Below are 26,109 nucleotides of genomic sequence, written 5' to 3'. Positions count from 1 at the left end.
AGCAGTGTTGGCGTTTCTGCAGATGTACTGCAATCCAGGCTGGCCTTTTTTTGGTCTCTTAGAAGAGTTTGAAGAAGAGTTTGGATTTGATATCCCGCTTTATCACTCCCCTTAAGGAGTCTCAAAGCGGTTCACAATCTCCTTTCCCTTCCTCCCCCACAACAAACACTCTGTGGGGTGAGTGAGGCTGAGAGACTTCAGAGAAGTGTGACTGGCCCAAGGTCACCCAGCAGCTGCATGTGGAGGAGCAGGGAAGCAAACCCGGTTCACCAGATTACAAGTCCACCGCTCTTAACCACTACACCACACTGGCTCTTACAATTTCATCCCCCTGAATGTTTCTGAACTCCCATGTTTCTATGACTGTTTCCAAATGCACAAAATAGCTGCAGAATGGCACTTTTTTCTCCCTTACCGGACTTGGCATCTGAAATTAAGTTCAGGATCGCTCCAGGTTCGGAATCTATATTGAAGCAGATGTTCTTATGCTGCCTCGGCAGGTTGATGATGAAGTGGGGATCGTTGTCGACTGCAGACAGAAACAAATGGTGTATGATCGATGCATGGGTGAGTACCAAAAGTATTTGCTAAGTAAAAAAATCTTCCATTGCTTATGCAATAGAATGCAATTAATAATAACAATAATAATAAATTTATTTGTACCCCTGCCACTCTGGGCAGCTCACAATTTGCATTGAGGTCCTTCCTAAAACTGTCAATCTTCTGCAAAGAAGTTCTTGATCCAATGGTTCTCAAACCATTTTTTGGCCACCTAAACCTTGGTTCCATGAACTCATCCGCAGCGCCCCCTACCCTGTAAAAAGCCTTATCTAGAATAGCAGAAGCCACAGTAATAAGACAACAAAGCCCAAACAGCAACAATCAATTGGTCATTCATTCAAAATTCAGTTAAAGCTATTTAGTTTAGTTAAGTCAACGAAACTGATGAACTTGATTCAGTGATGCCACCTTCATAAAGTCTATTAGTCCCACCCCACCCCCACCTCTGTAACTGTGTTGACCCTTGGGGGGCAGTACCCCCCAGTTTGGGAATCATTGCCCAAAGCAATGGCAAAAGGGCAAAGACATAAGTGAGAATCAGACAGGCTGATCTCAAAACTGAACTGCAAAAGAGAATACACAGAGCAATCATGAATTACACCCCGCAATGCCACTCTTAAATCATGCCCTGTGTGACACGCATTGCACCTGCAAATGGGTTTTTGCTATTTCCAAACTCTGCATTACAGTGGTACCTCGGGTTACATACGCTTCAGGTTACATATGCTTCAGGTTACAGACTCCGCTAACCCAGAAATAGTGCTTCAGGTTAAGAACTTTGCTTCAGGATGAGAACAGAAATCGTGCTCCTGTGGCGCAGTGGCAGCAGGAGGCCCCATTAGCTAAAGTGGTGCTTCAGATTAAGAACAGTTTCAGGTTAAGAACGGACCTACAGAACGAATTAAGTACTTAACCCGAGGTACCACTGTAATTGAAAACAACCCCCCCCCCCACCACATCCCAAAGGGAGCTCTAAGAGAAAACAAACTTTGCAATACCACCAACTTGATCTTGGAGCTTGTCGCTCCAGCGCTTTACAAATAACACCCAGTTTTGAGCCAATTGACTTGTCCATGCACTACTGTGGTTCCTCCAAAAACAAAACTATTTGGAAGTGGCAACAAACTTCCTTCTTTCGAATTGTTAGAATATGTGACTCCTCTGCAACGTGCGACCAACAAACCCCAGCCTGAGCATCCGTTAAATTGTTCTCTGGATTTTAGGACCAAACAGAAAAGCGCATGATGTTAATTGCATGGAATCATTTAATGTGTCCGGTGTTCTTTAACTATAGCAGCCACAGGTGCAAAAAAGAATTGGGATTGTGGCATGCAAGGAGTTAACCCTTTCCATGCTTCTGAAACCTCCCCCCACCCTGGAAGTTTCCTGCCCGAGGGTAGCAGCTGTGGGGGAGAGCTTCACTGGCAAAAGAAGAGGGTTAAATATTTCCTCTCTGTGTACCCATCAGTACTGGATTAGACAATGGGCAGACAAAGCACATCCAACTTTGCTGGACTAGCTTAAACCCCACAACAATTTATTGCTATTCACGTTTTATACTGTATTTTATGCTGCTTTTTGTTGCATCAATTAAGTGTTTTAAATTTGTTGTTAGCCACCCTGAGCCCAGTTTTCTGAACTCGGAAGGGTATAAATAAATTATTATTATTATTATTATTATTATTATTATTATTATTATTATTATTCCACACTCTCCCCCCATAGATCTATTAAAGAAAGCACAGATTTATTGCAACACATGGAAAGATCCGATTTCCTCGCATCATTTCTATTTACGTCAGTGGGACGCCCCCTGGTTTAGCTGGGGATACGGAATAAAAAGAGAACATGTACACCCCAGGCTGAAACCAAGGGACACCTTTTCCCCTACTCAAATGTAACCCCCTAAAAACTCCATCGCTCCCATGTTCACATTCATCCCTGTACAGTGGTGGCAGAATGAAGGAAGATCAACAGTAGGTGTAGCCAGAGCCAAGGGCAGAAAGCAGGAAGACTGACAGTAGGTGGCGCCAGAGAGGCAACTATTTCTAGTTTTGCCTCTGCCCTCCTCCCAGTTGAGTTCAGAGACAGTGAGATGGAAATCCAGCACAGTATCTTCTACCTGCATGAATCCCGCTTTGAGGTAGGTTCTTTGTGCCCAAGGATGTGTTGGAATGACCAGGCTTGGACTGGGCTAAAAGTAAAGGTCCTGTTGTGGGAGAAGATCGGGGAAATATAATTATCCTTCTGATCAGCAGCAATCTACTTTTGGAAGAAGGAAATATTGTCAGAATGGAAACCGCAGCTGCGTTTCAGTTACTCATCGCAGCAAAGGTGTCCTTGGCAATACTGGAGGCGTTGGCCATAGAATGATGACTTAGAACCAACCGCATTGTTAGTAACGCACTAATTGCCATCTTCATTCATGGCTGGGCATTGTTTTCTTTATTTATCCTAAAAGCTAATGCTTTATGGGGGATATATCAGGGTAAGAAATAAATAAAATGTCCTATCTCAAAGATATCAGTAGTCTATGCAACAACGACAAACCCTGGTTTTATGTTGCCAGTATAAAAATTTCCTTATTCCACAATATAAAGTGGGATGTTCTTATGTCAATGCAGGCATAATTCTTGCATATTTCTTAGTTATGGCTGCTGCTGTTTTTTAAAAACAACAACAATAACACCCAAATGCAATTAATTCTTGAAGTGTCTTTTTTTTTTAATGGCCTCATGCTCATTAAAAAATGGCCCATGTTTATATCACTGGAACAGAATGCATCATAATACTTTAAGTGTCAGAGGTCAATCAATGGGTTTTCCTGGACGAATGGGAACTGGGCAGCAAAATGTGTTGGAAAACCCAGACGTAGCTGCAGTCTGAGCAGCTAGACAAGGCCCCTCATCACAGTTTCCTCCATTATGACAAGATGCATCTAAATCACAGTAAAGGTAAAGGGACCCCTGACCATTAGGTCCAGTCGTAACCGACTCTGGGGTTGCGGCGCCCATCTCACTTATTGGCCAAGGGAGCCGGTGTACAGCTTCCGGGTCATGTGGCCAGCATGACTAAGCCGCTTCTGGCGAACCAGAGCAGCACACGGAAACGCCCTTTACCTTCCTGCCGGAGCGGTACCTATTTATCTACTTGCACTTGACGTGCTTTCGAACTGCTAGGTTGGCAGGAGCAGGGACCGAGCAATGGGAGCTCACCCCGTCGCGGGGATTCAAACCGCCGACCCTCTGATCGGCAAGTCCTAGGCTCTGTGGTTTAACCCACAGAGCCACCCGCGTCCCTTAAATCACAGTAACTATTTCTAAATTAGCACATGCTCAGACGGCAGTAGAGGAGTAAGTTTTAATGCCCCTGATGCTCTCTCTGGTTCTGTATCTTTAAACTAGATTTGAGCCAACAACCCTTCAGACAGGGGACTGCCCTTTGTAAAGGAGGACACACGGCCACCTTAAAGGGGGGGAAACCCAGATGGCTATAAAAAAGGGGGGAGGGAAAGAGTCCAACATCTATTACCTGCATGTATGGCAGAAATAGTTGGACCCATGACAGCAGCTAACGGACCCTGAGGTTTCACCGTAGGTTTCGCCCAAGATGGGATGGAATTGTCAGTCGGTGCTGGGCCAATAACTAAGGATCCTGTTCAGATAAACCAGAAGATAACTGTCATGTGCAATTAGCGCATTGTCCACAGAGCATTTGGGTTTCGCTTTAACAGCCTCGGTCCAGTATACCTGAAGGAGCGTCTCCACCCCCATCATTCTGCCCTAACACTGAGATCCAGCACCGAGGGCCTTCTGGCGGTTCCCTCGCTGCGAGAAGCCAAGTTACAGGGAACCAGGCAGAGGGCCTTCTTGGTAGTGGCGCCCGCCCTGTGGAACGCCCTCCCACCAGATGTCAAAGAGAACAACAACTACCAGGCTTTTAGAAGACAGCTGAAGGGATCATAAAACCCACTGACAAATACCCCCTCCTCTTGGTTCATGTGGGAACCAATGACACTGCAAGCAATAGCCTCCAGAAGATCAAAAGAGACTACGAGGCTCTGGGCAGGAAATTGAAGCAATTAAATGCACAAATTGTCATCTCATCTGTCCTCCCAGTTGAACGACGTGGCCCAGGGAGAGAGGGAAAAATAGTGGAAGTGAACAGCTGGCTTCGCAAATGGTGTAAACAGGAACGGTTTGGATTCTTAGATCACGGACTGCAGTTTCTTGAAGATGGACTTCTGGCAAGCGATGGGCTGCACCTCAGAACGGTTGGGAGGAATGTTTTTGCCAAAAATCTCAGAAACCTCATCAGGAGGGCTTTAAACTGACTAATGTGGGGGAGGGAGACAGTGCTCCTGAAGGTAGGAGTCTATCAATTGATGAAGATGATCATCCAAATGTCATAGACCAAATGGAGCAAACAGCACGCAGACCTAGTGGTGGGAGGAAAAAATCCTTAAATAAGAGTCACGGGGGAATGATTAATGGACTTCAATGTCTGTACACTAATGCACAAAGCATGGGAAATAAACAAAATGAGCTTGAGCTCTTGGTACAGCAAACTAAATATGACATAATAGGCATCACTGAAACCTGGTGGGATAAGTCCCACGATTGGAATGTAATAATGGAGGGATACAATCTATTTCAGAGAAACAGACCAGACAAGAAAGGAGGAGGAGTGGCGTTATATGTCAGGGATGTGTATACCTGTGAAGAGATCCAAGATTTAGAACCTCAAAGCCAAAGTGAGAGCATTTGGGTCAAAATTAAGGGAGAGAAGAATAACAGTGACCTCACTGTGGGAGTTTACTATAGATCCCCAAGCCAAACGGAGGACATAGATGATGCCTTCCTGGAACAGATGGCCAAGCATGCAAAAGGAAGGGAGATAGTAGTAATGGGGGACTTCAATTACCCGGATATTTGTTGGATGTCAAACTCAGCCAAGAGCATAAGGTCAAACAGATTCCTCACTGGCCTTGCAGACAACTTCATTGTCCAGAAAGTGGGAGAAGCAACAAGAGGAACAGCCATTTTAGATCTGGTCCTAACCAATGTTGATGACCTGGTTAGTGGGGTAGAAGTGGAAGGATCATTAGGCGCGAGTGATCATGCTCTTCTGAAGTTTACTATACAGCGGAAAGGAGCAGCCAAGCATACTAGGACTCAATTTCTTGACTTTAAGAAAGCCGACTTCATAAAACTTAGGGAAGTGCTGGGTGAGATCCCATGGACAGTAATACTAAAAGGAAAGGGAGTTCATGATGGCTGGGAGTTTGTTAAGAGGGAGATAGTAAAAGCACAACTTCAGGCAATACCAATGAGACGGAAACATGGAAGGTGCCTAAAGAAGCCAGGGTGGCTATCTAAAGAACTTTTAACTGAGTTAAGATTAAAAAAGGATGTGTACAAAAAATGGAAAAGGGGGGAAACCACCAAAGAGGAATTCAAACAAATAGCCAGCACGTGTAGACACAAAGTCAGAAAAGCTAAAGCACAGAATGAACTCAGGCTTGCTAGAGAGGTTAAAAGCAACAAAAAAGGCTTTTATGGGTATGTTCGTAGCAAAAGGAAGAACAAAGAAACAGTGGGGTCACTCAGAGAAGAAGATGGTGAAATGCAAACAGGGGACACAGAAAGGGCTGAACTCCTCAATGCCTTCTTTGCCTCAGTCTTCTCCGATAAAGAAAACAATGCCCGACCTGAAGAATTTGGAGCAAATGATTCAGCAAAGGAAACACAGCCCAGAATAACTAAGGAGATAGTACAAGAATACTTGGCTAGTTTAGATGTATTCAAGTCTCCAGGGCCAGATGGACTGCATCCAAGAGTATTAAAAGAGCTGGCAGATGTGATCTCAGAACCACTGGCAGTCATCCTTGAGAATTCCTGGAGAACAGGCGAAGTCCCGGCAGACTGGAGGAGGGCAAATGTTGTCCCTATTTTCAAAAAGGGGAAAAGAGAGGACCCAAATAATTACCGCCCAGTCAGTCTGACATCAATACCAGGGAAGATTCTGGAGCAGATCATTAAGCAAACAGTCTGTGAGCACCTAGAAAGGAATGCTGTGATCACCAATAGTCAGCATGGATTTCTGAAAAATAAGTCATGTCAGACTAACCTGATCTCGTTTTTTGACAGAATTACAAGCCTGGTAGATGAAGGGAACGCAGTGGATGTAGCGTACCTTGATTTCAGCAAGGCATTTGATAAGGTGCCCCATGATATTCTTGTAAAGAAGCTGGTAAAATGCGGTCTTGACTATGCTACCACTCAGTGGATTTGTAACTGGCTGACTGACTGAACCCAAAGGGTGCTCATCAATGGTTCCTCTTCATCCTGGAGAAGAGTGACTAGTGGGGTGCCACAGGGTTCTGTCTTGGGCCCGGTCTTATTCAACATCTTTATCAACGACTTGGATGATGGACTCAAGGGCATCCTGATCAAATTTGCAGATGACACCAAACTGGGAGGGGTGGCTAACACCCCAGAGGACAGGATCACACTTCAAAACGACCTTGACAGATTAGAGAACTGGGCCAAAACAAACAAGATGAATTTTAACAGGGAGAAATGTAAAGTATTGCACTTGGGCAAAAAAAAATGAGAGGCACAAATACAAGATGGGTGACACCTGGCTTGAGAGCAGTACATGCGAAAAGGATCTAGGAGTCTTGGCTGACCACAAACTTGACATGAGCCAACAGTGTGACGCGGCAGCTAAAAAAGCCAATGCAATTCTGGGCCTCATCAATAGGAGTATAGCATCTAGATCAAGGGAAGTAATAGTGCCACTGTATTCTGCTCTGGTCAGACCTCACCTGGAGTACTGTGTCCAGTTCTGGGCACCACAGTTCAAGAAGGACACTGACAAACTGGAACGTGTCCAGAGGCGGGCAACCAAAATGGTCAAAGGCCTGGAAACGATGCCTTATGAGGAACGGCTAAGGGAGCTGGGCATGTTTAGCCTGGAGAAGAGGAGGTTAAGGGGTGATATGATAGCCATGTTCAAATATATAAAAGGATGTCACATAGAGGAGGGAGAAAGGTTGTTTTCTGCTGCTCCAGAGAAGCGGACACAGAGCAATGGATCCAAACTACAAGAAAGAAGATTCCACCTAAACATTAGGAAGAACTTCCTGACAGTAAGAGCTGTTCGACAGTGGAATTTGCTGCCAAGGAGTGTGGTGGAGTCTCCTTCTTTGGAGGTCTTTAAGCAGAGGCTTGACAACCATATGTCAGGAGTGCTCTGATGGTGTTTCCTGCTTGGCAGGGGGTTGGACTCGATGGCCCTTGTGGTCTCTTCCAACTCTATGATTCTATCATTCTATGATTCTATGAAGGCAGCCCTGTTTAGGGAAGCTTTTAATGTTTAACAGACCACTGTATTTTAATACTTTGTTGGAAGCCGCCCAGAGTGGGGGTGGGGTATAAACAATAAATTATTATTATTATTATTATTATTATTATTATTATTATCATTATTATCATTATTATTTAACGGTGCAGCTCTCATTTTAACATTTGCATCGTTACCACAAATGTGCCCAACGCAGCCATTTTTTATTTTTTTAAAAAAAGGAGTTAGCAGTGCAAACTTTGAAGCAGTAGAGGCCGGTCCATTTGGGTCAATGGGGCGCTGCTTCACCAACCCTTCCTCGGTTCACCTGCTGCTCTGCCTCCTTACTCACAACCACTGTGGAGGGTTTGCTCTGCTTATTGGCTTCCTCCCATTTAATCTCAGTGTGGCTCCTGTGGAACTCAGCAGGGCAGAAGGGGGGGGGGGACTAGAATTAAGACAGTGCCTCTGGCTCCAGCTGCTGTTGGTCTCCCTGCCTTCGGGCCAACTAACCTCAAAGGGCACTAGCCATCACTGCCTTGATGATGATGATAATAATAATAATAATAATAATAATAATAATTATACCCTGCCCTTTCTGGTTCAAAAGCCGGGCTCAGGGTGGCTAACAACAAATTTAAAACACTTTAAAACAATTATAAAAGCAGCATAAAATACAGTATAAAAACATGAATAACAATAAAAATCAAAAATCAGTTAGATAATCCCCAGGGCTAGCTGGCTGAATTTGTCCTACTTGGGCCAGCAAGGAGGCCAGGGGAGAATTAGCTGTGGGGTCTCAGAGCGGGTGATCGTCATAAAAGGGGAGGGGGAGGGAAGAGAAGGGAAATAAAAGATCAGGCTGAATTCAAATTAAAGGCCAGGCGGAATAGCTCTGTCTTACAGGCCCGACGGAAGGAAGTTAAATCCTGAAGGACCCTAGTCTCATGGGACAGAGCATTCCACCAGGTTGGAGCCATCACTGAAAAGGCCCTGGCCCTGGTGGAGGAAAGTCTGACTTCCTTAGGGCCCGGGACCTCTAAACTATGGTTATTCATGGACCTTAAGCTCCTCAGCGGGGCAGAGCAGGAGAAGCGGTCCCATAGATACGAGGGCCCTAAGCCACAAAGGGCTTTAACGGTGCACGATCATAGCGTCACCTAGCAAGAGAATCCTTCTCTCCACCATAAGGGTGTGTCGTGTGTCCGGACCAGGGCCATCTTTAGCATATGCACCGCCGGGGTACAAAGATCCGCCCAGTGCCCCCAAATTTTGATGTAAGAGGGGGGCACCAGATACATTGATTCTGCAGCTCTTCCGCAAAAGAGAACGGAAATGACCCAGCAATTGTGGTCGACCGGTTGGACATCCCAGAGGGAGATAATTAAGAGCTTAGGTAGATTCGGCGGCAGGCACCTGGCGCCCCCAGAATTTTGCGCCCAGGTGCCCCGCACCCCTTGCACCCCAGGGAGAGATGGCCCTGGTCAGGACAGCAAGAAAAGGAAGAGTTGTGCATCATAAACCTTTCTTTTTCTTTCTTTCTTCTTTCTTGCAATTGACCAGTATACACATGGGCGTAGCCAGAATTTATGTTGGAAGGGGGGGGGGGAAGAACTCAGCTATCTCCCAAGTGATTGGTCAGTTAGTTTAAGTATTTTTATTTACCGTATTTACGTGAATCTAATGCGCCATCGAATCTAACGCGCATCTCAGTTTTCAAAACCTTGAAACCCAGAAAGTATTTGCTATGTCAGCGGTGTTTTTCAAGCTTGCAATCGAATTTAATGCACCATCAAATCTAATGTGCATGCTAATTTTTGCGATGTAATTTGGCCAAAAAAAGGTACATTTGAGTAAATACGGTATTTGCTTGATTTAGGGGGGCAACTGCCCCCCTGCCCCCCTAGCTATGCTCATGAATGTACACATTTTACAAGATAAATAAAACCCTATTATAAAGGCCTTCTAAAACAATATAGGGCAATGTACTTAAGTTGTCAATTTCCCCCCCTAATTCCCATCACAATCCAAGAGCCTGATGAGAAACAAGGTTTTTCATGCGTGTATTTCTTAAATCACCTCTGATAGAAACACAAACAATTCTGGTATATTGCATGATACATATAATATTATACACTCCAGTTATCCTGAAAGAAACCAGCACTTTGAAAGATGCATAACAACAAGGCATATACACATATAAAACGCATATGTGCTAATACTTGTGAAATTATGTTTCAGGACTGTAGGGCTACATGGGACTTGATTCTTCAGTACATATAATATACTTTTGTATCTGTACCATTTTGCATATAATTAGTCAGGCTTTCCCCACGTTTGTTTTTAAACAGCAGTACTCGGACAAAACTGGGTGCCCCATTGTGGGCAAAGCTCAGTGGGTTCCGTTGTTTATTTATTTTTAATTTCATGAAATATATGCACTGCTTGATTGCTAACAACAACCTCAAAGCAGTTTACAAAAAGGACAAATCAATAAAATTATGAGTGAAAACAGACAGAACATTCAAAAAATGAAAAGCAGCAATAAACTAAAGAACACACCAGCATTCTAGATGCCCGGGTAAAAGTAAAAGTAAAGGGACCCCTGACCATTAGGTCCAGTAGTGACCGACTCTGGGGTTGTGGCACTCATCTCGCTTTACTGGCCGAGGGAGCCAGCGTACAGCTTCCGGGTCATGTGGCCAGCAGGACTAAGCCACTTCTGGCGAACCAGAGCAGCGCACAGAATCGCCGTTTACCTTCCCGCCGAAGTGGTGCCTATTTATCTACTTGCACTTTGATGTGCTTTTGAACTGCTAGGTTGGCAGGAGCAACGGAGCTCACCCCATCACGGGGATTCGAACCGCCGACCTTCTGATCGGCAAGTCCTAGGCTCTGTGGTTTAACCCACAGCGCCACCTGCGTCCCAGATGCCCGGGTAGGCTTGTCTAAAACAGAAATGCGCCAAAAAGAGTACACCTGCCAGATATCAATAGGCAGTGAGTTCCAAAGTGCAGGCACCGCCACACTAAAAGAATCAATTTCTTACATATGACTTTGTGGCATCAGTAATGGTGCCGATTCTGCACTGTTCAAAACCCTTAACAGAAGTCAGATGATGGTCCTTTAAAGCCCGTCTGAAACTCTGGAGAGAGTTACTGCCGGTCAGTGTAGACAACACTGAACCAAATGGGCCAATGATCAGACTTCTTTTGCCAGCTCCCTTGGCTCCTACATTTCTCAGATGGCCCCCGCCTCCTTGCTGAGACAACACCTTGCAAAGCTCAGCCAGCAGGGCCACTGGGATCAGACCAGTTTAGCTTCTCGCTTCCTTTTCCCCTGCAAAAACCCCCAGGATCCAGCAAAGGATTTAAACCAGATTGCCACAAGAAATGAATATCTGGTGAAGAACAGCCAGTGAATGCCAGATTCTGCCTGGGTTCATTCCCGTAACACGATGACCAAGTACAACAATGCGATATCATTATAAACTCTTTATATAAGCTATACAGAACATTAAACAGTATGAAATATGCACTCTCTGCAAAACCAAATAAACAGAAATCTTATAAATCTCTGAAAGTCACAAAATATGCACTCTTGATGAGTATCTATTGTATAGATTATATAAAGAGTTTATATTGACATCACATTGTTGTACTTAGTCATCGTGTTGCCTTGGATATTACTGATACTGTTTGAAACACAGGGCTTTAATTGTTTGGGTTCATTCCTGAGCATAGGGCAGTGTAGATGTTGCTTGCTCAAATCCTCTTTTTCCCCCAATACAGTGGTACCTTGGGTTACAGGCGCTTCAGGTTACAGACTCTGCTAACCCAGAAATAGTACCTCAAGTTAAGAACTTTGCTTCAGGATGAGAACAGAAATCGCACAGCGGCGGCAGTGGCAGGCCCCATTAGCTAAAGTGGTACCTCAGGTTAAGAACAGTTTCAAGTTAAGAACGGACCTCTGGAACGAATTAAGTTCTTAACCCGAGGTACCACTGTACCAGAAGATAGACACGCTGTTCCAAATAATACCTAACAGGAGTATTTTGACACTCTTTGCCACTATTTGTGGGAGAGCAGCCAAAGCCAACATTTAGCGCCCCCTCAAAGATCAAGCCTTTGTTGCATTTGTTCCGCCAACAGGAAATCAAAGAACAGCGAGGAAATCTTTGGGCAGGGCCGGCCCAAGACATTTTGGCACCTGAGGCAAAAAAAAAACAAAATGGCGCTCCCTCTGGTCCCTGTTCTCCCACCTCAGGGAAGAGAGGGTGGAATAAAGATCTACATTGAGATCTGCTGCCCCTGTGGATTCTGGCTACCTAAGGTGTCTTCCCTTCCCTCAGGTGTTTGGGGCTTTTTAGTTTAAAGTACAAGAAGACACGAGAGGCATATAAAATTATGTATGATGTGAAAGGGATAGAGAGACATTTTTCTCCCTAGTGGGAACTGTAGTTTGTTAAGGATGCTGAGAGTTGTTAGGAGACCCCTTTTCCCCTCACAGAGTTCTTAGAGTAGTTAAACAATCTATCCCCCCTCACAATGAACTCTGGGAATTGTAGTTTTTGTGAAGGGAATGGGGGGGGGTGTCTCCTAACAACTCTCAGCTTTTCTATCGGACTATACATTTAAAGAGGTAATATACCCTGAATGAGTAAGTGAACGCAAGGATTGCAACCATTTATTATATTTATTTATTTGATCTGATGAATTTGTGATATTGCTGTATTGATGCTTGGCTGTAATTAATTAGATAATTGTTCATAATCAATTTAAAATATATTTAGTGAAACTGGTGAATATAAAGAATTAGTGGATACATAGGCCGGAGATTATTATCAGACTGGTAAAATTGTCGTGATTGTACTAAGAAAGATTGAATTTAATTGACATTCATTAATTATCACATTGGACATATTGTTATGATTGTATTAAGAAAGATTGAATTTAATTGATATCCAAGCTGTAAGACAGAAAGAAAGAGAACAAATTACCTAGTGAGCTAATTGAATTTCTTAGTGATGTATGGTAAAAAAACAACTGTGTCAGGTTCTGCGGCAGTTTCAGTCTCACAAACCAGGAGAACTTCTGTAATTGACATGGATCAACAACTAAATATGAGAGAATTAATTTTAAGTTTGAAGAAAGATATCCAAGATTTAAAAAATAATGTAAATGAAAAGGCAAAAGCAACAGAAGAAAAACTTATTTCAATGGGAGTTAAAATAGATGAAAATGTGAAAATAGCAGCTGAGTTATCAACTCAGGTCAACAATTTAGTACAAAAAAATTCAGAACTAACGAAAATAGTGCTAGACCTTAAAAGTAAAACACAGAACCTAGAGGAAGCTCAGAAAAAATTACAAAATGAAAATAGAGAGTTGAAAAGGGAATGTGATAAGATAAGGAAAGAAACAGCAGATCTGAAAGCGCAGCAAGATTCAACTTTGGACTCTATTGCGATGTTGCAAATGCAGAGAAGGGAGAATACCCTAAGATTCAGAGGACTAACAGAGGACGCAGAGGAAATAATTGAGAAAAAAATCTCAAAAGAGCTAGCAGCTTGGTTAGACCTAGAAGAAGCAGAAGTAGCACAAAAAATAGAAAAAGCATTCAGAGTCAAATCTAATGTAGCAAAAGCAAATAACTGGCCGGCTGACTGTTTAGTCTCTTTTAATTCTACGGATTTCAGAAATAGAATTTTACAAGCTAGTAACAAGAAGAAATTCCAATCGGAAGGAAATGATATTATTGTCCATAAGATTATCCCAAATCGGTTGATAAAAAAAAGAGAAGCTTACAGACCTCTGGCCGAGGCACTAAAGGCAAAGGCAGTGGACTATAGGTGGGAGTACCCTGAAGGCATCTCCTTTTTCTTTAAAGGGAAACGTAGAAAGTGCTTGTCGGCACTAGATGCGGATAAATTCTGGAGAAAGTATCGGAAAGAGCTCGGAGGAAAAAGGCAATTGTTGGGAGAATCAGAGGAAATTGAACAAACAGTTGAGAGTTAGGAGACAGATCTAAGAAGGGAATTTACTAAACGTAGACTGAGACCTTGAATGTGTAATTTTTTTATTTTATTTTTTTAAACCCGTTGACGTATCATAAGAAATAAAGTATGGATTATAAATTTATTACTTGGAACGTAAATGGTCTATATGAAAAATCAAAAAGGAACAAGGTGGAACATATTCTGGTTAAGCAAAAATATGATTTAATCTGTCTGCAAGAAACCCATGTAGCGGAAAAACATAAAAGAGTATTAATAAATAAGAGATTGGGGCTTGAGTTTATTACATCAAGTAAAGGAAAAAAGAGAGGGGTGGTAAGCTATGTAAAACCTCAGCTGGAGCCAAAACTGCTTTACAGTGATGAAAAAGGTCGAACAGTGATTATAGAGGTTAAGATCAATAATGAAAAAGTGATAGTTATTGGAATTTATGCACCAAATGAAAGAAAATCCGAATTCTATCAATACCTGGAAGAAAAAGTCATAGAATATTTAGGGGGAAAAATTATATTATTAGGAGATTTTAATGGAGTAGTCAATCCAAACATGGACAGAACAATAAAGAAGAAAGAAAAGAGGCAGAACAAACTCCCAACTACATTTTTCCAATTAATAGAACTCCTGAATTTGTTTGACGCTTGGAGGTTTAAGAATCCAACGGAGAAAGAATTTACACATTATTCAGAGCCACACAAATCGGTGGGACGAATCGACGCGATCTGGACAACAAAGGATTTATTAAATAATATTACAAAAGCAGAAATTCATCCAAGGACAATTTCAGATCACAGCACGGTCTGGGTTAACTTTAAAGGAAAAGAAGAAAAGGTTAAAAGGTGGTGTCAGGGAACTGCCATCGGAAGGAAGGGAGGTGAAAGGGCTCACACAGGTTGGGAGAGACTCAGCAGCTGAAGAGGGAACCAGTAGGGGGAGAGGAGGTGAGCTGAGGGAAAGTGAGCTGGAGGGATGGCTCAGAGACACTTCCAGCGAAAACAGTGGGGAGGTTTCAGGACCTCCTGTAGGGACACCCACTCCTCGCCGGAAACTGTCACGCAGAGAGTCCAGAAGACGTGTTTCCGTTAAGGAGCTTTTATGTTGGAAGCGATTCCGAAAGCAACCACTGTCGGAATCTGCTAGTGACTAGAGGAGCCATGTCTGAGGGGCTCCGTCACAGACAGAGGTTTGTGGACTTGAACAAACTCTGAGGGGATACGATTTTACGCACAAGCAGCTCATCATCCCATCACAGCATTCCGACAGTCTTTGAAAGCAGCTTGTGCAGGAGAAGGCATCATGAGCAACCCAGCCGGAACCGGAGAAGCAGGAGCTGGAGCGGGTCCAAGCCTGGAAGAAAGGTACCGGGTGTTGGAGGTCCAGCTAGCGCTGCAGACGGCGAGGCTTGAGGAGAGGAGGGCTCAGGATGCAGACAAAAAGGGGAAAGCCACCCAGCTCGCCAGAAAGGTACCAGGATTGGTGCAGAAGTTTGGGGGGGAGCCCAAAGACTATCATGGCTTTCGGACAGAGATGCAATATGCCCTCAATCTGCAGTTTGATGAATTCCCTGACGAGGAATCACGAGTGGCTTTCGTGATTGGGCATCTTGAAAAGGGGGCGAGAGACTGGGTTAGACCCCTGATGGCAGCGAATAGTGACGTCCTAAAGGACACGATGAAGTTCTTTCGCGCCATGGATCTGATGTTTTCCAGCGATATTGAACAGGGAGTGGTGCGCAGACAGTTAATGGCTTGCAAACAGGGGAGCCGATCTGTCCGTGAGTACTGGACTGAGTTCACCATGCTGGTTCACAGATTGGGGTGGGACTTATCGGCGGAACCCATTCAAATGCTATTTGAAGAAGGGCTTTCTTCGGCTGTGAAAGACGAACTTTCCCGGGGCCCCAGGGCGGATTCTATGGACCAGCTGACCAAATCTGCGCTGACCATAGGAGCGCGCCAGGAGGCGAAAGCATTGGAGAGGCGGGAAGGGAAGGGGGAACGTTGGAAGGAGTTCCGCATTCCAGACATTCCAGAGCCAACTTTCCCGCCGGCAGAGCCGATGGAAATCGGAACAGCGCGCGCGCGCGCAGTTTCAAAGCCCAGTGAGGGGGGAAAGAAGGAGGGAAAAGGCGCCCGGAAATGCTATCTCTGCCAACAGCCAGGTCACTTTGCCAAAGTCTGCCCCCAGAGGAAGGAATGGCAAGGGATGGTGGGAGCTGTGGAGGGAAGAGAGGAAGAAATACCGGAGCAAGTAAAAGCCAACGCCTGGCTGCCACCGTCGGGGCACAGCAGCCAGGCCAAAGAGCAGTGAAAGTGCCCACGCCAGAACCTCCTAAACCCGCCCTAGTGATAGAAGTGGCGCTAGAGCTGCCAAACGGACACCCTCTAAAGATAAAGGCGCTGTTGGACTCAGGCAGCTCCTGCAATTTCATGAGCAAAGAGTTTGCAGCTGAACACCAGATACAGACGATCCCTTTAAGCAACCCCCTGCAGGTGACCACGATCGATGGCAGGGAGCTGTTGGGAGGAGAAGTCAGCTTGCAGACCGTCCCAATGATAATGAAGGTGGCAAGGCACACCGAACTGATAGCGTTTAATGTGGCCACCTTGGGAGGAGCTCCCATTATATTGGGGATGAGCTGGCTAGCGTTACATGATCCGCTGGTGGGCTGGCATCAGAGAGTGGTTTCTTTTGGTTCAGCACATTGCTTAGAACACTGCAAAGAGGGAAAGGGTTTGGCAGGGGCCCAAGCCACCCTAGCAGGGACTGAAGTAACGGAGAACGTGAAGGTACCACGACAATACGCAGATCTCCGCGACGTCTTCAGCGAAAGGGAAGCTGACCAACTACCCCCGCATAGACCCTTTGACTGTCAAATCAATTTACTCCCTGGGGCACAGCTCCCTGTAGGCAAGCTGTACGCCATGTCAGACAGAGAGATGCAGGAGCTAAGGGAGTTCATTGACAAGAACCTGAAGAGAGGGTTCATCAGAGAGTCCAGGGCGGTGGGGGGCAGCCCAGTGTTTTTTGTGGATAAAAAAAACACGGACAAGCCGAGGCTGGTGTGTGACTTCAGGGCCTTGAACGCAGTGTCAGAACCAGTGGCCTTCCCTATGCCCAGGATTGACGACATTTTGACAAGGGTGCGGAAGGGAAAGATTTTCACAAAGCTGGACCTAAGGGGGGCGTACAACCTGATACGAATAAGGAAGGGGGATGAATGGAAAACCACCATGTTCACCCCTTTAGGGGCATTTGAATATCTCGTTATGCCCTTCGGCCTACAAGCAGGCTCCGCGTGCTTTCAATCGTTTATGAACCACGTCCTGGGGCCTTTGCTTTACAAGAATTGTGTGGCCTTCTTAGACGACGTGTTGGTGTATTCTGAGAATGAGGAGCAGCATGTGAGAGACGTCAGAGAAGTGTGAAACAGGCTGCAAGCCAACCAGCTGTGGGTGAAACTGGAGAAGTGTCAGTTTCATACCAAGGAGGTGGAATTCCTGGGGTATCGCCTGTCAGACAAGGGATTGGCCATGGATCCCGGCAAGGTCCAGGCGGTGCTGGAATGGAAAACACCCAAAACAAGGAAGGATGTGCAGAGGTTCCTAGGATTTGGGAACTTCTATCGTAAGTTCATCCGAAACTTTGCCCACCTGACGGCGCCCATTACAGACTGTCTCAGCAGTAAGAAGAAGTTCGTTTGGACTGAGGAGGCGGAGCGAGCATTTGAGGAACTAAAAAGGGCCTTCGCCTCGGAACAACAACTCCTGCATGTGGATTTACAAAAACCGATGAGAGTGGAAACTGACGCATCAGACAGAGCGATTGGGGCGGTGCTTCTGCAGCCAGGGAAGGAGGAGTCAGAGTGGAGACCGTGTGCCTTTTTTTCGCGAAAGCTGAACAAATCCGAGAGGAACTACACGGTGTATGACCGAGAACTACTAGCCATTCATGAGGCGTTCCGGAGATGGAGGCACCTGCTAATTGGTGCACAACATAAGGTGCAAGTGTGCACTGACCACAAGAACCTAGAGTATTGGAGGACGGCACGAGTGCTCAACCAACGGCAAGTGAGATGGGCCCAGGAGTTCTCCAAATTTAACTTTGAGATTTGTTACGTGCCAGGCCCAGAGAACATTAGGGCGGACGCTCTCTCACGCAAACCTGAATATTTGGAGGGGGAGGGAGCACCCGAAGAGAGACATGTCATTCCAGAGGACCGCTGGGTGTGTGGGGCGGCATTGGTGGGACAAAGAGAACTGGTAGAGGAAACAGAGAATGATGAATATGCCCAGAATAAGCTCAGAGGTCTTAGGGGTGAGGGAGAGGAACCAGGGGGTTTCAAGGAAAGAAATGGAGCTTTGTATTACAAAGGGGCACTGTATATCCCTGAAGGAGACTTAAGGGGGAGGGTACTCAAGCAGTTGCACGACAGCCCCACGGCGGGGCATTTTGGACAACACAAAACCATGTGGTTGGTCACCAGGGAATTTTGGTGGCCTAAGGTGAGGGAAGATGTACGGGAGTATGTAAGAGGGTGCGAGCAATGCCAGTGAGCCAAAGGGGAGAGGCGGGCGCCGGCGGGGCTATTAGAACCCTTACCAACCCCAGAACGACCTTGGGAGGCAGTGTCGATAGATTTTATGACTGATCTGCCGAAGTCCAAGGGGAAAACAGCCATCATGGTGGTGGTAGACCTACTAACAAAGATGTGCCACTTTGTAGCCTGCTCGCATGCAGTCACGGCGGAAGAGACAGCGAAGTTATTTGTAGAACACATTTTTAGGTTGCACGGGGTGCCATTGAGGTTGGTCTCAGACCGAGGAAAACAATTTACTTCCAGGTTCTGGAGGAGGCTCATGAGCTTACTGCAGGTGGAGGTCAACTTTTCGACTGCCCGGCACCCTGAAACCAACGGGCAGGCGGAAAGAGCAAACGGTGTCCTCCAGCAATACCTGAGGTGTTATGTCAATGACAGAGAGAATGACTGGGTAGAAAAGTTGGCGCTGGCGGAATTTGCCTACAACAATGCCGAGAATGTGTCCACAGGGATGAGCCCCTTCTTGGCTAATTATGGGTGTCATCCCAGGGCTTTCCCAGGGGGAGAAGGGGAGAGATGGAGCGTCCCGGCAGCCGAGCATTTTGTAGAAGAAATGGAAGCAATCCATCGTCAGCTCCAACTCAACTTAGAAAGGGCGAAGGAAGAATACAAGAGGCAGGCAGACAAGAACCGAAGGGAAGGTGAAACCATAAGGGTGGGAGATAGGGTGTGGCTGTCAACCCAAGGGTTGCCGTTCAAAGGAGGTTGTAAGAAATTAAGACCCAGGAAATTGGGTCCCTTTGAGGTCATTCAACAGGTCAACCCAGTGGCTTTCAGGCTCCGGTTACCCAACCACATGAAACTGCACCCAGTATTTCACAGGTCGTTACTGTCACCGTATGAGGGGGGACGAGAAGGGATGGCCACTCGGGGACCGGTCATAGAAGAAAGAGAATGCAGCAGCCATGTGGCAGAAATCCTCAACGCCAGGTGGAAGGGGGATCAGGTGGAGTATTTGGTAGCGTGGGAAGGAGAACCGGAGTCAGAAAACACTTGGGTAATGGCAGAAGATATCAATGACGAGGTATTGATAGAAACGTTCCATCAAAGGTTCCCAAGGAAACCTCAGCCTGTGGAGAGGTTCCGGAGGGAATACTTTGGGACCACCGATGAGGAGGAGGAGGAGTTGGAAGGATTCCCGGACTCGGAAGGGGAAGGGGAGATGGACTCTGAGGAGGAGGAGTACTTCGAGACCAGGAACCGCAACAGGTGGAGAGAAGTGTTCGAGACATCGGAAGATGAAGGAAGTTCATTCCGGGGTTTTGCCTCCTCACCGCCCGTAGAGGAGGGGGCGAGAGGGGGTGAAGGGGGCCCTGGAGGGGAGGTGGATGTCAGGGAACTGCCATCGGAAGGAAGGGAGGTGAAAGGGCTCACACAGGTTGGGAGAGACTCAGCAGCTGAAGAGAGAACCAGTAGGGGGAGAGGAGGTGAGCTGAGGGAAAGTGAGCTGGAGGGATGGCTCAGAGACACTTCCAGCGAAAACAGTGGGGAGGTTTCAGGACCTCCTGTAGGGACACCCACTCCTCGCCGGAAACTGTCACGCAGAGAGTCCAGAAGACGTGTTTCCGTTAAGGAGCTTTTATGTTGGAAGCGATTCCGAAAGCAACCACTGTCGGAATCTGCTAGTGACTAGAGGAGCCATGTCTGAGGGGCTCCGTCACAGACAGAGGTTTGTGGACTTGAACAAACTCTGAGGGGATACGATTTTACGCACAAGCAGCTCATCATCCCATCACAGGTGGCAACTTAATGAGAGTATGCTAAATGATGAAAAAACTGTACAGAAGGCCAAGCAAATCTTAGAAGAATATTTTAAGTTCAATTTAAATCACGGAGTAGATCTAGAGACGGTTTGGGATGCGGGTAAAGCCGTCATAAGAGGCTTCTTTATCCAACAAAACGCATTCCAAAGGAAAATAAGGGAGAAGAAGAAAATGGAGATATGGGAGGAAATTAGAAAAAAGGAAAGGATCCTTTTCCAAAAACCAGATGATGAACTAATTAAGCAAAGTATAAAAATTTTACAGACGCAATTCTCCATGATAATAAATGAAGAGATAGAATGGAAGATAAAATAGTTGAGACATAGAAATTTTGAGTTTGCAAATAAACCTGGCAAACTTTTGGCCTGGCAATTAAAGAAGAAAAAGGAAGATAGAATTATCAATAAAATTAAAATTGAAGACAAGTGGATTCAAGAACCGAAGGAAATTAGTAAAAACTTTGCTAGTTTTTTCGGAAAACTATATAAAGAAGGCCCAGAGACTCTAGAAAAAATAATTGATTATTTGGGCAAAAATAAACTAACAATAATACCTAAGGAAAAAACTGAAATCTTGAACTCACCAATAACAGCTATGGAGGTGCAACAAGCTATACAGGAAATACACTGGGCCCAGATGGTCTCCCAGCTAATTACTATAAAAAGTTAGAACAAGCATTATTTCTTCCCATGAAAGACCTAATGAATAACATTTTGGCAAATGGAAAGCTACCAAAAACCTGGAAGGACAGCTTTATTACTCTTATCCACAAACAGGGAACAGATGCCTCAAACATGGCCAATTATAGACCCATTGCACTGCTAAACAACGATTACAAGATATTCGCAGACATTCTTGCAAATAGATTAAAAATGGTGCTGAAAGAGATAATTCATAAAGATCAAACTGGATTTCTTCCCGGACGATTTATGCAATCCAATATTAGATGTGTGATTAATGTATTAGAATATTTGGATATTAAAATTGATAAACCAGCAGCTATTATGTTGGTGGATGCTGAAAAAGCTTTTGACAATGTGTCCTGGAAGTTTATGAAAAAATTAATGGAAGAAATCGGACTGGGAGAAAATATTTGTAAAGGAATAAATGCCATCTATTCGGAACAATATGCAAAATTGATCATCAATGGAAGAATTACTGAGGAGTGCAAAATAAACAAGGGAACCAGACAGGGCTTCCCACTGTCACCACTGATATTTATCTTGGTGATGGAAGTCTTGAACAATCAGATAAGAAGGGATCAGCTTGTTAAAGGCATCACTCTGGGAAACAAAACATATAAAATTAAAGCTTTCGCGGACGATCTACTTGTTATGACTGAAAACCCTAAAGAAAGTCTGAAAAGAGTGCTGGAATTGATTAAAGAATTTGGAGAAGTGGCAGGCTTCAAGCTGAATATAACAAAAACAAAAATGCTTGTTAAAAATGTAACCACAGAAGAAAAGGACGATTTAGAAAAAATATTGGGCCTGAAAATCTCCTCAAAAGCGAAATACCTGGGTATTTGGATCACCCCCAAGAACATAAACTTATTTCAGGATAATTACACCAAAACTTGGTTAGAGATTAGAAAAAACTTTGTAACCTGGAGTAAACTAAAATTAACATTTCTGGGTAGGATTTCCATTATAAAGATGAATGTACTTCCAAAATTAATCTTTTTATTTCAAATGATTCCAATACTGGGTGAAGCAGGTTGTCTCAAGATATGGCAAAGAGAAATTTCCAAATTCCTGTGGGAAGGGAAGAAACCTAGGATTAAACACCTGATCTTAATAGACATAAAAGAGAGAGGAGGCTTTTCCCTACCCGACCTAAAACTTTACTACGAGGCAGCATGTTTCACCTGGCTAAAAGATTGGTGCACGTTGCAGGATTCGGACCTCCCCAACCAGGAAGGTTTTGACAACCGTTGGGGATGGCACGCCTACCTAATATATGGAAAAGCGAAAATTCATAAAAACTTTACCAACCATATAATAAGAAAGTCACTCTTTGCTGTATGGGAAAAATATAAAGACCTGATGGAGCCTAAAGTCCCGTGGTGGACTTCTCCAGTAGAAGCCATAGCAGTAAAACGGAAAAATACTCCGGAAAGCTGGCCAACATATAAAATACTTCTAAAAAATGAAGATAACCAAATAAAATTAAAAAACTTTGAGGAAATAAGAGACCACATTTCAGACTGGTTCCAATACCATCAGTTATTTGAAAAATTTAAATCTGACAAACAAAAGGGGTTCTCAACAGAAATTTCCCGATTCGAATCTGATCTTCTAAATTCTAAAAGAAAAACTCTTTCCAAAACTTACCGACTCCTCCTTGACTGGACAGTCGAGGAGGAGGAGGTAACAGTGGCAATGGTGAGGTGGTCCCAGGATTTTGGCCACTCAATAACCATGGCCCAATGGGAAAATTTATGGAAGATCAATTGGAAATTCACAAATTGTTACACGATTAGAGAGAACTTTCAAAAAATGCAACATCGATGGTATCTAACACCATGGAAGCTTTCAAAAATGTATAAAAATGTATCAAGTAATTGTTGGAGATGCGGAGACTCAGGAACATTCTACCATATGTGGTGGATATGTAGGAAAATACAGGTATTCTGGGAGAGTATACATGCAGAACTGCAAAAAATGCTAAAGATCTCTTTCAATAAAAAACCAGAGGCCTACCTCCTGGGAATAACAGATTTGGATATTCCACAAAGGAGGAAGGGTATCTTTTTATATGCGACGGCGGCAGCAAGAGTTTTGATTGCAGCAAAATGGAAGAGTAATGAAATCCCCTCTATTCAAGATTGGATCCAAAAGCTGACAGAATATGCTGAATTAGATGGTTTATCAGAAAAAATAAAAAATAAATCAAAACAGGAATTTGTTTCTAAATGGGAGGTTTTTAAAGAATATCTGAAAAATAAATATAGTAGTTTAAATTCTGTTGCAGCATTCGAGGAACTTCAGTAATAGTTGCAAGGTGGATATAAGAAATTAGATTTAATGAGAATAAGTTTAATTATGAAAAAAAAAGTGTACTGGCAATAAGTAATATGAATTTGAAGTATGGAATAGACGGGAGGTTGGGTCTTTAGTGTTAAGACCAATAGATGTTTTATTGTTTGCTAAGAATATTAAGTGTCTATGGTTATTTTTGTAATTTGTGTGTAATTCGGTATTTGTGTTTTTTGTTTGTTTGTTTTTCTTGTTGTATAAATAAAATTAAAGAAAGAAAGAAAGAAAGAAAGAAAGAGGTAATATAACTGAAATATACTCGGAGTCGAGTGTGGATTTCATGCTCTTTATTCAGCTCATAGTGAGGAATGCAAGTTCCCCCGAAATGTCTGCTTTACATACATCATTTACACAATGGGCCCCACGTGATTGGCTAATTCCAGGATTCTCCTGTAGGCCAATCAGGTTGTGGATTAACTTCCACCAGGAGTTGGATTGGGTGGCTCCTGCAGACCAATCAGACTGCTGCATTTTGGATCCTATTGTTCTAGGACCAATCAGACTGCTGCATTCTGGATCCTATTGTTCTAGGACCAATCAGACTGCTGCATTCTGGATCCTATTCAACTCAGTACATAACAATAACGCTTCAAAGAGTCGTCTCTGCAGAGCATCCTGGGAACTGTAGTTTGCTGAGGGTTTGCTGAGACTTGTGAGGAGACCCCCTTTTCCCCTCTTAGAGCTACAGTTCCCAGAGTGGATTAACAATCACTCCTTCTTCCTAGGGAGCTCTGGGATATAAATGCAATAAATAAATAAAAATAAAATACCCAGGCATTGTAAGACCCATGTCAGCTGCTACCTGGCTAACGTTGCAGGAGTCCTCAGAACCACAGGTGGTCTCTCCCCCTTCAGAGAACCAGCAGGTGGTGGTGGTGGGTCTTATTTCAAGAGTTTTGTTACTCCTTTTCAACGCTGGAAACATTCTGTTCATTTGTTTTCATTCAGCCTTCCTGGCCAGTTTCTGACTTCTCCTCTTTACATAGCGTCTGCTTCTAGCCACCACAGACCTCCCCTTTCTCTTTCTCTCCCTCTTCCTCCCTTCCAGTAGGCTCCTTGGGGCAGCCTAATTTCTTTCACAGCCTGTCCTGTTCCCTTCCACCTCCTCTTGGCTCCTTCTTCACTCTCGCTTTCTCCAAGCTTCCTCTGTTTACCTTCAGTTTCACTCCTGTCCCCCTCTTTGTGCTGCTGGTACCGGCTGGTACTGAGCAAGAACCGCTCATGGATGCTGCCCTTTAATCTGCTGCAAGACTCCCTCAGCAGCCTCCTGCCCAGCATCCTTGCCCATCCAGTGCCTCAACTGTGCATTGGGTCAGCCACAGAGTCGTAGTGCGATCCCTTCCCCTTAACCCACAGACGAAAAAGGTAAAGGTAAAGGTAAAGGTACCCCTGACCGTTAGGTCCAGTCGTGGATGACTCTGGGGTTGTGCGCTCATCTCGCTTTACTGGCCGAGGGAGCCAGAGTACAGCTTCCGGGTCATGTGGCCAGCATGACTAAGCCACTCCTGGCAAACTAGAGCAGCGCATGGAAACGCTGTTTACCTTCCCGCCGGAGTGGTACCTATTTATCTACTTGCACTAGCATGCTTTCAAACTGCTAGGCTGGCAGGAGCTGGGACCGAACAACGGGAGCTCACCCGTCGTGGGGATTCGAACCGCCAACCTTCTGATCGGCAAGCCCTAGTCTCTGTGGTTTAGACCACAGTGCCACCTGCGTCCCTACTAACCCACAGACAAAACTCTGCAGCAAATAAAGTCATAGAATCGTAGGGACCCCTAAGGACCATCTAGTCCAGGGGTCAGGTCCACTGTCCCTCAGACCTTGTGGGGGGCTGGACTATATTTTTTGGGGGAGGGGGGTAATGAACAAATTCCTATGTCCCACAAATAACCCAGAGATGCATTTTAAATAAAAGCACACATTCTACTCATGTAAAAACACGCTGATTCCCGGACCGTCCACGGGCCGGATTGAGAAGGCGATTGGGCCGCATCCTACCCCTGCCCTTGATCACCTTGGTCACCCTCCTCTGCACACCTTCCAGCTTGTCAACATTCTTCTTAAATTCTGGGGCCCAGAGCTAGACATGGAATGTGTGGCTTATGGGACTGATAATGATCTAGTCCATGGGTAGGCAAACTAAGGCCCGGGGGCCAGATCCGGCCCAATTGCCTCCTAAATCCAGCCCGCGGACATTCCTGAAATCAGCATATTTTTACATGAGTAGAATGTGTCCTTTTATTTAAAATGCGTCTCTGGGTTATTTGTGGGGCATAGGAATTCACTCATTTCCCCCCCAAAAATATAGTCCAGCCCCCCACAAGGTCTGAGGGATGGTGGAACAGCCCCCTGCTGAAAAAGTTTGCTGACCCCTGATAGTCCAACCCTCTGCAATGCAGGAATCTCAACTCAAGCAATGCTGGCACCCAACCTCTGCTTAAAAACCTCCAAGAAAGGAGAGTCCATAACCTCCCAAGGGAGACCGTTCTATGGTTGAACAGCTCTTATCATCAGAAAGTCCTTTCTAAGGTTTGGTTGGAATCTCCTTTCTTGGATTTTGCATCCATTGGTTCACATATTACCCCTTGGAGCAGCGCAAAATAAGCTTTCTCCATTTGACAGCCTTGTAGATGTTTTAAGATGGCTATCAGATCACCTCTTGGCCTTCTCTTCTCCAGGCTAAATCACAATGGGCTTAATAAATTTCAGTGGCTTCCCCTGTCTTTAGGTTTTGCACTCTCCTCCCCCATATGGTCACTGCAGGGGGGGGGAAGCGAGTGAGCACAA

General features: G+C 44.8%; 1 protein-coding gene and 1 long non-coding RNA gene across 3 annotated transcripts in view; one reads left to right on the top strand and one right to left on the bottom strand.

The window, feature by feature from the left end:
* Nucleotides 1–26,109, top strand: part of LOC308486517 — a 244,170-nt gene that overhangs the window by 116,189 nt on the left and 101,872 nt on the right. The window lies entirely within an intron of this gene.
* ITIH2 (inter-alpha-trypsin inhibitor heavy chain 2) overlaps nucleotides 1–26,109 on the bottom strand; it is a 54,844-nt gene that overhangs the window by 4,029 nt on the left and 24,706 nt on the right. The window contains exons 17-19 of one of the 2 annotated variants that reach the window (XM_081022720.1): nucleotides 4,093–4,215; nucleotides 2,684–2,770; nucleotides 416–529 (exon numbers count right to left, since the gene is read on the bottom strand). In XM_081022720.1, coding sequence (XP_080878846.1) covers nucleotides 416–529; nucleotides 2,684–2,770; nucleotides 4,093–4,215 — 324 coding nt within the window. The remainder of the gene's footprint in view (nucleotides 1–415; nucleotides 530–2,683; nucleotides 2,771–4,092; nucleotides 4,216–26,109) is intronic. The other variant, XM_081022721.1, reaches the window with a different exon arrangement.

This window comes from Podarcis pityusensis (genome assembly GCF_964106645.2).
Source record: "Podarcis pityusensis genome assembly, chromosome: 10".
NCBI lineage: Eukaryota > Metazoa > Chordata > Lepidosauria > Squamata > Lacertidae > Podarcis > Podarcis pityusensis.
The sequence above is the reverse complement of the archived record's forward strand: the minus strand, read 5'-3'. Positions and strand labels throughout refer to the sequence as shown.